Source organism: Desmodus rotundus, chromosome 2, assembly GCF_022682495.2.
Source record: "Desmodus rotundus isolate HL8 chromosome 2, HLdesRot8A.1, whole genome shotgun sequence".
NCBI lineage: Eukaryota > Metazoa > Chordata > Mammalia > Chiroptera > Phyllostomidae > Desmodus > Desmodus rotundus.
Window position 1 is genome coordinate 185,598,009 of NC_071388.1, and position 13,605 is coordinate 185,611,613.

At 42.1% G+C, this 13,605-nt stretch overlaps 2 protein-coding genes and 2 non-coding genes across 10 annotated transcripts in view; 3 read left to right on the top strand and 1 right to left on the bottom strand.

The window, feature by feature from the left end:
- The first annotated feature begins 15 nt into the window (after positions 1-15).
- On the top strand, positions 16-3,176 carry EEF1B2 (eukaryotic translation elongation factor 1 beta 2). Its single transcript, XM_024563889.2, has 7 exons — positions 16-142; positions 365-513; positions 954-1,076; positions 1,870-1,996; positions 2,270-2,336; positions 2,731-2,856; positions 2,977-3,176. Exons 2-7 carry the CDS (start codon positions 434-436, stop codon positions 3,129-3,131), a joined length of 678 nt encoding a protein of 225 aa, XP_024419657.1. The 5' UTR covers positions 16-142; positions 365-433; the 3' UTR covers positions 3,132-3,176.
- On the top strand, positions 2,111-2,189 carry LOC112308139 (small nucleolar RNA SNORD51). The gene has a single exon (XR_002975138.1). It is a non-coding gene; the product is annotated as a small nucleolar RNA SNORD51 (small nucleolar RNA).
- On the top strand, positions 2,467-2,599 carry LOC112308141 (small nucleolar RNA SNORA41). Its single transcript, XR_002975140.1, has one exon. It is a non-coding gene; the product is annotated as a small nucleolar RNA SNORA41 (small nucleolar RNA).
- A 3,080-nt stretch (positions 3,177-6,256) lies between the features above and the next one.
- Positions 6,257-13,605, bottom strand: part of CMKLR2 (chemerin chemokine-like receptor 2) — a 79,151-nt gene continuing 71,802 nt past the window's right edge. For all 7 annotated transcript variants that reach the window (XM_045198512.2, XM_045198511.2, XM_024564263.3 and 4 more), the window contains one exon: positions 6,257-13,325. In XM_045198512.2, the coding sequence (XP_045054447.1) occupies positions 12,229-13,302 (1,074 nt within the window). In that variant the 5' untranslated portion in view covers positions 13,303-13,325 and the 3' untranslated portion in view covers positions 6,257-12,228. The remainder of the gene's footprint in view (positions 13,326-13,605) is intronic.

Consider the following 13,605-nt stretch of genomic DNA (forward strand, 5'->3'; position numbering starts at 1 on the left):
GGCCGTAACAGCCGGGAGGAGGCAGCGATTGGAAGCCTGGACCGCAGTTCCGCCGGAAGTGACCGAGAGGCCGAGACCGAGTCTCTTCGGTTTCTCCGGTGCATCAAGGGGCGGGTCCCGTAAATCTCTGGAGATCGAGGAGGTACTAATTTAAGAAATGCCCTTGTTATTAATTTATTTCTATCCACAAAGACAGGCCCACGGAAAATTGATGGGCCATTTAATTCAGAGCCCGGGTTTTTGCGTTGAGGAAGGAAAAGGTTAACGTACTTTGACGTTAAACTTCCGGCGGGCGCGGCGGAGGGAAACGCCTCCATCTCTATATAAGGGATTTTCCGGCTTTTTGCGGCCTTTTCCTTTTTAGCGCTCGGCGCCGGTTTGCCTGCGCTCCGCTTGCCCTTGTTGCCGCCGGGTTCCCGGTTCAGCCGTCGCCATGGGTTTTGGAGACCTGAAAAGCCCCGCCGGTCTCCAGGTGCTCAACGACTACCTGGCGGACAAGAGCTACATCGAGGGGTAAGCGGACGGGCTGGGGCCGGGTGCGCCCGAGACCACGTGGCGCTCTCCGCTGCGGCTGGGGGAAAGGCAGCCCGGCCTCCGCCCCCTTGGGGTAAGGGCCTCAGAGGGGAAAAGGGTCAGAAATGTGCCTTTTAAACTGACTTACCTGATTTCAGGTTTTTCTGCGTCTTAGGTCAGTAAGTGTAAATCTATAGGTCTACGTTAGAGATTGCAACCTTTGAGTTCTATCAAGTGTCAGGCATTCCTCAGGATAGAACAGAACAGATGTTTCTTTACCTTCAGGAGCTTATTTTCTTTTGATCTGATGCAGCTTAGGTAACCCGGCAATAAATGGACGAGATTCCACTAATAAACTTGAGAGACAAAGGGTTTGTCTTTTCTTTGGTGGTGTTTGTGGCAAAACTTTCAAAATCCCATGTCTTTTGTGTCGTTGGCAGGTATGTGCCATCCCAAGCAGACGTGGCAGTATTTGAAGCAATCTCCGGCCCCCCACCTGCCGATTTGTATCATGCCCTACGTTGGTATAACCACATTAAGTCTTACGAGAAAGAAAAAGCCAGGTAAGATTATCTTTGTTTATCTGAAGAGTAGAATGCTTCCTATGCTTTTTCTTAAGATTTTATTTATTTCCAGAGAAAGCTGAAGGAGAGAGAGGGAGAGAAACATCCCCAACCGGGGACCTGGCCCCACGACCAGGCACGTGCCTTGACTGGGAATCAGACCAGCAACCTTTTGGTTTGCTGCAGGATGCCCAACCCACTGAGCCCCACCAGTCAGGGCACTGTCTAAGCTTTAACTCGGGATTTTCACTTGATGGAATTGGACTCGGGCTACTTTAGTTGTGTTGGAATATTGTAATTTTAAGGGGGGGTTTTTTGTGTGATTTTAAAAAAGCAAGGGACTGAAGTCCTCCATTTTTTCGCAGACCAGGTAGAACATGGACAACAGCAATTCAACTTTCCCCCACACTGCCCTGCCAGTGTGCCTGACCCTGAGCTGGGAGGCCCACCTCTGGGGTGAGAGGTTGGCTCATTCATTGAGTCCTTGGCCATTCTTCTGAAACTGTCAACAAGGGTGGAAGTTTGGGGAAGTGGACTCCAGTTCACTAAGAATGGAATTGAGCGTATTTAGTGAAATCTCAGAACAGAAATGTTCATTCTGAAAGAGTAAATCGTAGTGAGTATCGAATGTTATGTCTCACATGCTACTCATGTTATTTGGGTGAGAAGTTAAAATATATAAAAAATTGCCTGGGACTGTTACATGGGTTCTGTTGGTAGTGATGAAAACAGTGCATGTGTGTTTTGAAGAATAACGTATCAGTCTATAATAGTTTAATTTTTTTCTTTAAAGCCTGCCTGGAGTGAAGAAAGCTTTGGGCAAATACGGCCCTGCTAATGTGGAAGACACCACAGGAAGTGGAGCTACAGATGGTAAAGATGATGATGACATCGATCTCTTTGGATCTGATGATGAGGAGGTACGGAATAAATTGGTACAAGTATATCATTGTGCTTAAGCACAGACTCTGTAGTCTAATTGCCTGGATTTGAATCCTGGCTTCATTTTATTACCTGCCTTTTAAAAATTCTCACTGGTTACATGATGAATGAAATCAAATCACCATCTTTCGGCTGAGTTCGTGATGGATTTGCTTTTTTCTGATAAAGCTGGTCTTTGCTGTGATGACCCCACTATCTTTAAGCTGAGGAACAACCAGCTTTGTGAAATGAATTAAATTTTCTCTTTACAGGAAAGTGAAGAAGCAAAAAGGCTAAGAGAAGAACGCCTTGCACAGTATGAGTCAAAGAAAGCCAAAAGTAGGCCATTTTATAATTGTGTTTATCTTAATTTCATAGTAGTGTAAATAATCTTTTTCAAAGATGAATCTATAATTTCCTCCACTGTTACCGACTAGGTCAGTAACCCTGTAGAAGTGGTTCCTCAGACTTCCACAGCTACTGGTCTGCAGCTGTTCTGATGGTGGCAGTTGTGGCATTCCTCTGTGGGAAAGGAATTGTTACACAGTTAGACACCTCTTTCTTAGCAAAACAGAAAGTGGGCATGTGTGTGACAGACACAGGATGTAGTTTTGTGTGGCTAAGGAAAGATGATCCCTTTTGTGACACATGACTTGTCACGTGTCTTGGATTAATTAGGTTAAAAAATATGGTAGAATGTTTGAGTAATGCTGTTTCTTATACTTTTTTCTAGAACCTGCACTTGTTGCCAAGTCTTCCATCTTACTAGATGTGAAACCTTGGGACGACGAGACAGACATGGCAAAACTGGAGGAGTGTGTCAGGAGCATTCAAGCAGATGGCTTGGTCTGGGGCTCTTGTGAGTTTCGTCTTTGCTCTTTGTTTTGTATTGTTTTTGAAATTGACATTGGGAATTTGTGTAGTTTCAACATTTGCCAATGAATAGTATACTTAAGGTTTTTCTTAATGCTCTTTTCAGCTAAACTGGTTCCAGTGGGGTACGGAATTAAAAAACTTCAAATACAGTGTGTAGTGGAAGACGATAAAGTTGGAACCGACATGCTGGAGGAGCGGATCACTGCTTTTGAGGACTATGTGCAGTCCATGGATGTGGCTGCTTTCAACAAGATCTGAAGTCCATCCTGGATTGTTGCCCTTAAATAAAAGCTTGAAAGATAACCCTTGGCTCTAGACTGTTTAATAAGAGGGTGGTACGGTTGTCCCTTGAGCAATATGAGACATTGGGGTGCCAACCCCCAACATGGTCAGAATTTCATGGTTATCTTTGTTCCCCCCAAATTTAAGCTATCCATAGGGGATTGGTTCCAGGACTCCATGGATACCCAAGTTCCTTACATAAAATGGTGGAAAACAATCCACGTGTTCAGCCTTCTGCATCCACAAATGCAAGACCCATGGATACAGAGGACTGACTACAGTTCGGAATTTGTGTATAAGTGGCTCAAACCCGTGTTCAAAGGTTAACTATATCCCTTCCATTTGGAGTAATTTAGTGAGTATGTGATTTGTAATACAAACTTGGGTTAGCATTCTTTTTTTTTAAGGTTTTACTTTTTAGAGAGAGGTCAATCAAGCCCTGACTTGGGGATAAAACCTGCAAACCAGGCATGTGCTCTGACGGGGGAGTCAAACCAGTGACCTTTCAGTTTGCGGGACGATCACCAACCAAATGAGTCACGCCAGTCAGGGCTGGGTCAGTATTGTTAGACTCTGAGCACAAAAAAGAGGGGAACTACCTATTACAAAAGCTGTATAGGTAGGTATTACCGATTTTATAAACCTATTTAAATGAGCTTAACCTCAGTATAATTTCTGTATTTAGTGATGTTCTCAGTACGTGATGATACCATTTTAAAAATAATATTTTAAGTTTTACTGTTTTTTTTAAGATTTTATTTTTATACAGGGAGAGGGAGAAAGGGAGAGAAACGTAAATGTGTGGTTGCCTCTTATGCACCCCCTTACTGGGGACCTGGCCTGCAATCCAGGCATGTGCCCTGACTGGGAATTGAACTGGCGACCCTTTGGTTCGCGGGCCAGTGTTCAATCCACTGAGCCACACCAGCCAGGGAATATTTGTCTTATTTTTAAGAGAAATTGGTGAGCTAAAAACTTCATTTATGGAAATTATGGGTTAAGAGTTTAGCCCTGTGGTTTGATGGTTCAGACCTTGGGCTTTGCAAGGAGTTATCTGAGCTAGTTTTCTTCAATGGGAATGTTGGGGTTACCTTAAACTAAGTCATGTCAAATGAGTGTAAAGTGCTTACTTGGGCAATACTGGGCACCTGGTGGATAATGTCAATTACAGTATTTGCAGGGTAGTCAAACTTTTGAAGTTAAAGGGAATTTAATGCTGAGACAGATCAGTGACCAAAATGGCTGATGAAGAAACCTAGCATCTTTTTTTTTTTAATTTTTATTGTTATTCAATTACAGTTGTATGCCTTTTCTCCCCATCCCTCTACCCCTCCCCAGCTGAACCCACCTCCCTCCCCCACCTCCACCCTCCCCCTTGATTTTGTCCATGTGTCCTTTATAGTAGTTCCTGTAATCCCCTCTTCTCACTGTCCCCACCCCACTCCCCCCTGGCTATTGTTAGATTGTTCTTAACTTCAATGTCTCTGGTTATATTTTGTTTGCTTTTTTCTTCTATTGATTATGTTCCAGTTAAAGGTGAGATCATATGGTATTTGTCACTCACCGCCTGGTTTATTCACTTAGCATAATGCTCTCCAGTTCCATCCATGCTGTTGCAAAGGGTATAAGCTCCTTCTTTCTCTCTGCTGCATAGAATTCCATTGTGTAAATATACCATAGTTTTTGGATCCACTCGTTAGCTGATGGGCACTTAGGTTGCTTCCAGTACTTGGCTATTGTAAATTGTGCTGCTATGAACATTGGGGTGCACAGGTTCTTTTGGATTGGTGAAACCTAGCATCTTCAAGTTGGTTGTTACTCGTGACTAAGAAGTCACAATTTCAAATGTTAAATGTGGAGATGTGCAATGTTACTAAAGGACACCTAACACGAAGCAGGATAACTGGTAAGGGAAGGGCTCCCAGAATTTCTCATGAATTAACTGTTTGCCCAGATGTCCATCATGCCTGACTGTACACCTACAAAGGACAAAGTAGGAGGTGTTGGGAGTGTGTTTTGAGTAGCATTGTGTTGTGGAAGGGAGATTATATGTATAATTGATTCCCAGACTACGGTTTTTTCAAAAGCCTGGCTTGGGTGTGAAGGTGAGTGGGGACTAAGTGGGGCGTTTTTCTCGTTTGGAAACCTGGACCTACTGGGGTAGAAGGACCTCTACGCTGACCACGTGAGGTAGTACTGCAGGCAAATGTGCCGAGATGAAGGCGGGACGTTAAGGGAGAGTCAAATCCTGGCAACAGTTCCATCATCATTAATTTGAGATATATTTGACATTTGATTTATTTTTTTTCAGTAGTTTTTATAAAAGTAGAGCTTGGAAATTGCTGACCTCTAAAGGTCTCTGTAGACCAAAGAGATGAAGTGATTTGAGGTCGGAAGTTTCCTAGCTGAAGCAGTCGATGCTGTTTTTATTTTCCCCTCTCATATCTGATTTTCTTTATATGTGACTACCTTAAGTGTGGGAAATTGTTTAAATTGTAAAGAAAATTTGTTTAATTGGGTGTGTATGTACTGATGATTGAAATATCTTCACTAAGCAATTTAGTCCAAAGGCCCAATCTAAAATCTTGAGAAAATTTCAGATTGTCAGTATCATGAGAGCCAGCAGAGGGCAGCACTTCATTTTTTCTAGAGATTCAGATCCTGTGGATTCTGGAAATGCTGCTATAAGAGAGATTAACTAATGAATAGTAGCCAAAAATAATTTAGGCATTGGCATATTAAGGGGATTGGTACTAACTAGCTTGACCAAAACTGTTTGAACAAATATTCATGATAAAAAACTAATGATTAAAAATTTGTTTTAAGAGGTGTTTAAAAATTCAGCATGGTGAGTTCAAGCCACAGCTGTCTTTCAAATCTGGAAAAAAGCCGTGGCTGGAGTGGCTCAGTGGATTGAAGGCCGGCCTGTGAACCGAAAAGTCGCTGGTGTGATTCCCTGTCTGGGCACCTCTGTGGGTTGCAGGCCAGGTCCCCATTGGGGGGGGTGCGAGAGGCAACTGATTGCTGATTGCTGTTTCTCTCCCTCTTTCTCCCTCCCTTCTCCTCTCTGAAAATAAGTAAATGAAATCTTTTTTGAAAGAAAACATAACTGATGACACGTGACCAAAGCTTGACTTCATAGCCTTGAATAAAAAATATGTTTAATAGTATCTTTTAATTTTATATTTTAAAAAGTAGATAGTACATTGACATAGTTCAAAATTCAAGAGGTTATACAATGAAATCTTTGTTCACTTCCATAAAAGCAACTAATACCACCAGGTTCTTGGCCTTCTCAGGGCCGACCCGAGCACACGCGTACAGACTAACTGCGGCACACAACGCGAACAGTCCTGCACTCGGCGTTTTGTCCATAGAAGTAGATGAATGTCTTGGAGATCATTATATCTTGGATATTCCATATCAGTACATAAAAACCTTCCTCATTTTTTAAGTTACATAATCCATTGTTTCATATCTTATGTAACCAGTCTATTTATTGGATTTTTAGATTGCTTTCAATTTTTTGCTATTTATGAACAATGCTGACATTTACATGTAAGCCAGGATACTGAATGAACTGTTTTTGAACCCATAGGCTCAGAGGGCATAGGTGTGTGTAGAGAAAGAGATTTTTTGTTTCTGTTTCTGTCTTTGGAGTGGAAGACAGGGAAAATAAGCGGCCACTTCTATTTGCATGCCCCATGCGTGATCACAATAACTGAAACCTTGTTTATTTTTCAGGTTCAGCCTCCCCAGCACAGGGTTGGGTACAGTGTGGGAGGGAATTAAAAATGATTCATTCAGCATCACTCCTAGCTGCTATAAAAAATACAAAGAAAATTACTAGGGAGGTGGTTCAAATGCATACAAAATTGATGAAAAAGTATAAAAGTCATTTTGTGATAAAGTAGGTAATCCAAAAGTTCACAAGAAAGCTAGAATTGAAGAAAAGTTTTTTAGAGAAATCAGAGATTAAACTAGATAGATCTTGACCAGTTTGTTAAAAGGAGAGAGAGAGAGAGAGAGAGAGAGAGAGAGAGAGAGAGTCCCAGGAAGGTATGAAAGGCAGAATGATAAACCCAGGAACGTTTGGAAGGCCATTCAACCAGTTCGGCTGCATTTTGTAGTGTGCTGGATTAGACAGGATCGGGCCAGGTTATAGAGACATTTGAATAATAGGCTGGCGCATTCATGGGGAAACTTGAAAGCTCTGACCTGGAGATGGTGTGGATGGAAGCAGGTAAATAAGACTGTTATAATCCTAACATAAATGGAAATGACTAAATGATGGCATATATACTCAATGAAATATTTTATAAGCTTCACAGAATTACTTTAAAAAACGGAGACTATAGCAACATCAAAAAAAAATGCTTGATTTTATATTGTTATTATCAAAAGATAAGTTTACAGACATAGACACAAATACAAAAAGAGTTGCATTAGTGTTCTAAGGTGTGTAATTTTTTTCCAAATACCATTTGGCAATGGCAATTATTTTCCTTAGAATAAAAAAATAAAATATATAGATAAATGCCTCCTATATGTTGTCTAATTTGAACTTTATTATAAGCCTAGGAGATTAGGCAGACACTGTTATCACCGTTTACAGGTTAGACTGAGCTCTGAAAGATGATGTGCCTGGTTATTCATCCAGTGAGAGGAGGAAGAACTCAAATCCAGGTCTTCAGAGTCCAATAATATGTTGGTAATAGAGTGGGAACAGTTCTTCATCCCTGCTTTTATACAATTTAATCCTATTTCAGCAGCGCTTCATACCCTCACTTAGGGAGCGTGAGAAGATATCCTATAAGGGTAAACCTAAATTGGAAACTGAGACTGATAAACAGACATTCTCTCATTACATGCTCCATTTGATAATAGTTGCATTCAGGAAATGTCCCAAATGAGAGCCCGTCGTTTGGAATTTCATTGGCCTGTGTAACCTTCAGGAAAGTGAAAATCAAAAGAGAATGTCCACAGACTTCTAAATATTCACCCCCCAAAGACCTGCTGCCCGTATATAAGCAAAGGAAAGAACTGTGGATTACTCTTCACGCTTGACACCAATTCTGAATCTCCTGTTCTCACTTCGTTCCTGTAAAATGGGACTATTCCCCTTTTCTGAACACAGCCCATGTTTTCCAGTCTCTACCTTTGTTCTTCCTGCGCCATCCACCTAAAATAACCTCTTTCCTCGCCTGCACTTTGTCACATGGTAGTCATTTTTCAAAATGCATTTCAAGTACCTCTTGCAAGAAGTCTTTTTAAATTCTGCTCCTTCCTGCACCTTGCAGCCTCCCAGCACATACATTCTTTTATAGTACTTATAAATTGTCTTATTTTGAAACTGTCTGTGTACCTCCTATGAGATTTTTATGTTCTTTCAAGAGGAGAAAGGGATCTAACATTTACTAAGCAGTTACTATGTCAGAAATGAAACTACGATAGGAGTTTCATTGAGTAAGTTTAATACCAGCTAATTTTTTATCAGGTAGCTATCTATAGGGCTGAGTACCACTTTAAGTGCTTTCAGGAACACCCTATAAATACCTGCATCAACTCATTTAATTTTCACAGTAACCCTGTGTGGCAGATACTATTCTCATCCCCATTTTGCAGATGGGGAAAATGGAGGTCTAGAAATCTGCATTTAGGCAAGGTCACAGAGCTAGGATATGTTACAGCCATAATTCAAATCCAGATATTCTGCCTCCCGAGGCCTTGGGACTTGCACTCTATTCCTAAGAGCTTCCTTCCACTGAGGAAAAGGTAGGTCTCCCTGGGTCTATACCCTAGTCCCTGAGCTTCCTGGGATTCTTTCCTCTCCTGCCAACTAGGCACCAAGCTCCTTCACTTCTTCCCCAAATTGCTGTACTGCTTGTCCAGCCTCCAGCCTCTGTCTATGTTGTCATTCATCGTGTTCTTCGTCATTATACCTCTGGAGAGCCTCAGCGGCCAGATGCCACCTGCCAGGGGAGGAGGCTTGGAGTCCCTAGTGCTGGGTCCAAGCGTGGGTCCTCCGTTACTCCTTGGATCTTCCCTCAAACTGAGAATAAAAATTAAGTCCTGTGTCTGCTGCAAAGTGCCCGTACTGGTTGCTACTTTTTCCTGGTGAATTGCTGTCTACATGCCTGCTATCACCTATTTTAAAACCTCCTAAAACTGGAGTTCTTAGCCTGGGGTTTAAGGCCCCTCTGGTATTTTATTTAAAGGCATTTTCCTGCAGAAAGGACCCATGACTTTCATTAGATTCTTGCAAGGATTCAAAGTTCTTCTAAGACCTGTGTAGACCTTCTTAAAGCACTTTTCTTTCGGGAAGCTCCACGCCTCATAACCAGCTTTGAAACATATTGAAATCCCATGTTAAATGTAAGTTTTTATATAGTTACTAAACACTTCATTTGGCCAAGTGAAATAAAGGTATATTTTATAGCATGCAAGTAAGTATTCCTTTTGACTTTTCAAGTTTCCTTTTTGTATTCTAGAGCCAATAATTATTTTTTAAGATCTCGAATATTTCCTTAGGCCCTTGGAAAGGTCACGGGCCCTAGATATTGTGCCCACCGAACCAAGTGTGTTAAATGGCTTTGCATGGACTCCTAATCCACAAAGGTTAGGAAGCACTGCCTTGAAACGTAACTTCCAGAATATCCCCTGCTCCACTAATTTTCTTCTGCTCTCAGCTGCTCCTCAGCCTTCTTCTCTCTCCCACAACCTTGAGAGTCTCCATTTGCTCAAAAAGGATGAGACTATGAAGTTCTCTTTTTTTTCTTCTTGGATCCTCCAGCTTTCCTCCTGATTCTGGGAACCCAAGACCTGTTCCTCCAGGGACAAGAACCCAGAGCGGAATACCTCAAACCATGGGCGGAGGAAAAAGGTAAATGCTGCACGGGGGGCCAGAAGCTCACAGTTTCTCTCCCCCTTCCTCCCCTTAACCTGTACTGGATATAACAGAAACCATGAGGTCTAGGAATGGCAGACGTTTGGGTAGGCTGAGCTATGCCACACACTTTTTGGAATAATTTCCAAAACCAGACCTGATTGTTGCATGGGGCTAATAGTAAAGAACATAGACAATAAATGACGTGATAGTAGATGAAATTACTAAGAGATGAAATTAAAAAGGATACTGATTCAAGAGATAACACAGCTCCCTTCACAATATCCAAGTTGAAATTGAGAAGTTGTAGAAAATTAAATATATTTTTAATTTATTTTTTAAATATTTTATTTATTTAATCTTAGAGAGTGGGGGAAAGGGAGGAAGGAGAGAAACATTGAATCAATCCTCTCACTCGCCCCCAACTGGGGACCTGGCCTACAACCCAGGCACGCATGCCCTGACTGGTTTTCAAACTGGTGACCTTTTGGTTTGAAAGCCAGCGCTCAATCCACTGAGCCACACCGACCAAGCCTAAATATACTTTTTAAATCGCAGTGAGTAGCAGAGTTTATCTTCATAAAGACGGGGATGCCAGCAGAGACAAAAGGAGGGAACAGGACCTTAGGGAACCCCAAAGGCAAGGACACAATCCCTGTGTTCCCTAACCTCCACGCTGGATGCCATCTCTCTGAGCTCAGTCAGAACAATGTGCACTCCTCCTAGCTCTCTATGGCACTTAGCACGATCTGCTTTGTTTTGTGATTGTTTTTGTGCAAATTTCATCTCACTTTCTAAACTATAAGTACGGTACTTAGCATCCCTCACGATACCTGTCTAGCTTTGCATACCTCTTAGATATTCACTTACTTGCTCAATGGATAAATGAACACAGGTCAAAATATTCTTACAGTCTAATACACAACACACGTGCACCTAACTTAAAGGTATGCTTTACTGGTCTTTTTTTTTTTTTTTTTTAAGATTTTATTTATTTAGTTTTACAGAGAGAGGAGGGGAGGGAGAAAGAGAGGGAAAGAAATATTGATATGTGAGAGATACATCAATCATCAGTCAGTTACCTTTCACATGCCCACACATGGGGGCCTGGCCCATAACACAGGCATGTGCCCTGACCAGGAATTGAACTGGCGACCTTTTGGTTCGCAGGCCAGCACTCAATTCACTGAGCCACACCAGCCAGGGCTGCTTTATTGGTCTTATACTGGTGTCTGTATAAAGACCATTATGGAAATAAAAGGCTTATGATGGCTTTGACCAATAGGGTACATTGGAAGTGATACAATGTCTGTGCTGAGCATAGCTTTTAGGAGGACTAGAAATGTCCACTTTGGTCTCTTGGAGCCCTAAATTGCCCTATAAGAAGCCTGCTATCCAGAGGTACCACGATGGAACAGCTGTGTGAAGAAAGGAGCGAGGAGAGTGGGGGGAGGAGAGGAGGGAAGAGGGAAGGGCAGAGAGCTGCTCAGCCAGCCCCAGCTGCTGGGGACCTCAGCCATTTGGGTCATCGCAGTCCAGCTGAGGTTCCACACATCGTGAAGCACAGAGGAGCCTCCCTTCTGTGCTTGTTCGAATTCCTGGCTCTGATTTGTGAGATAGCATAGTAATAAATCGTTGTTTCTAAGCAACTAGATTTTGGGGCAGTTTACAAAGCACTAATAATTATTAACTGGAAAAATGCTTTAAACTAATTACTATAATCAACTATTAGTTTAATTCATAAATGTATATACAAAGGTTACATGAAATTAAGAAGTACACATGTTGCATTTTAAGAACTTTTCTAACAGGTTACTTGTACAAAATTAAAAAGCTTAAGGAAACTTATTTTACCATTTTTGAAATGAGTTAATCACATATTTAATATTCAGATTTAGGACTTAGAGACATTTGTTAAGATTTATAAAATAATAACTGAAATTGCCTCAACAACCATGATTAATCCACTATAGTATAATCAGCAAGAATGACACATAATTTATGTGGCAGGGAAAAAATGAAAATCTTCCCTAAATATTATATCCACACAAGAATGGGATGCCAATGAACCAACCAAAAACAACGAAACGCTATGGCCGGCTCTGTATCTTGGGACCAAATCATGTGAAAGCATCTGTCAGGGGACCCACACAAAAGCCTTATCCTGATTTGTGGAAGAGTAGTATTTCACTGGGCTGTTTCCAGGAGACATGAGTTCTTGGTTTCAGAGTTCCTAAGCTGTTCACCCACCGTGCCAGAACAGCTGACTTCCCACAGCGTGTACTTCAGTATCTCAGCAACCGAGGCACGAAAGCGTGCTTGGAACTTCTTACTAATCAGGACATAAAGGATGGGATTCAAGCAACTATTGAGGAATGCCAGGGCCGTGGAGAGGGGGATTCCAGCCCGCAGCACCTGGTGGAAATAGCTACTGTGGTGAATCGTGAGCTCCCCAATGCTGAACAGGTGGTAAGGAGTCCAGCAAATAAAAAAGGCCAGGACCACAGCTAGGATGGTCCAGAAATACTTATTAGAGACCAGGTTGCTTCGTTTCTTCACCTTGAAGATGAGACACAAGTAGCAAATGTTCATTGTTAGTAAAGGCAAGAGGTACCCAATGATAAATTTCACCCAGGTCAGAACATGGTGCCTCATCAAAGCGATGTCAGGGTCATGCTGGTGGAAATTGTTATAGCAAATAGTGTGGTTATTCACCTCCTCAGTGTCCCGGAAGTATAGGGAAGGACCACCCATTATAGCGGCCAAAAGCCAAACGAGTACGATAACAATCTGGGAATTCCTCAGGGTTCGGTGCCGATGAGCTACGATAGGATAGATCAAGTGCACATAGCGGTCCAGGCTGATCACCGTCAGGAAGTAGACACTGGCAAACATGTTCAGCTGGGCAATGAAGGAATTGGCCTTGCACAGCCAGAGGCCAAAAGGCCATTGGAAATTCATGGCCACATAGGAGATATACAGGGGCAAGAAGAGAAGAAAAATGAAATCTGCAATGGCTAGATTGAGAAACCAGAGGGTGGTGACTGTCTTCTTCCACCTGAAACCCATGAACCAAATGACAATGGCGTTTCCTGGAATGCCCAGGACAAAGGCTAAACAATACAACACCAGGGAGACCCAGTGAACCACTCCCAGGGGTACTTTCTCTTCCACATCAGACTCTGGGGAGTAATATTCCGCGGGATAGGAGTAATTCTCAAATTCTTCAAATAATGTTTCTTCTAGATCTTCCATGACCATGAGAAGGTGGAAAATGAAGAAACCTACAGAAGCAAATTTAAAAAGAAAGCAATTTTTAAAAGAACAAGAAATGTTCAGTGAATAGGAACACAAGAATAAAAACATTTCACTTCATGAACTGGAAATAGTGGACTTCTGAGTAGTGCTTGTGATTATACTCTTGATGGCCAGGTCCTGGTGGACGTCAGTGTCGTCCTGATAGCTCTCAAAGCAAGTTTTCAAGGCAGAGGAAACAGCCAGTGCACTTAAGGAGCACCCTTTTTAATCATGGAGACTGAAAATGGGAGTTTTTGCAACTGACTA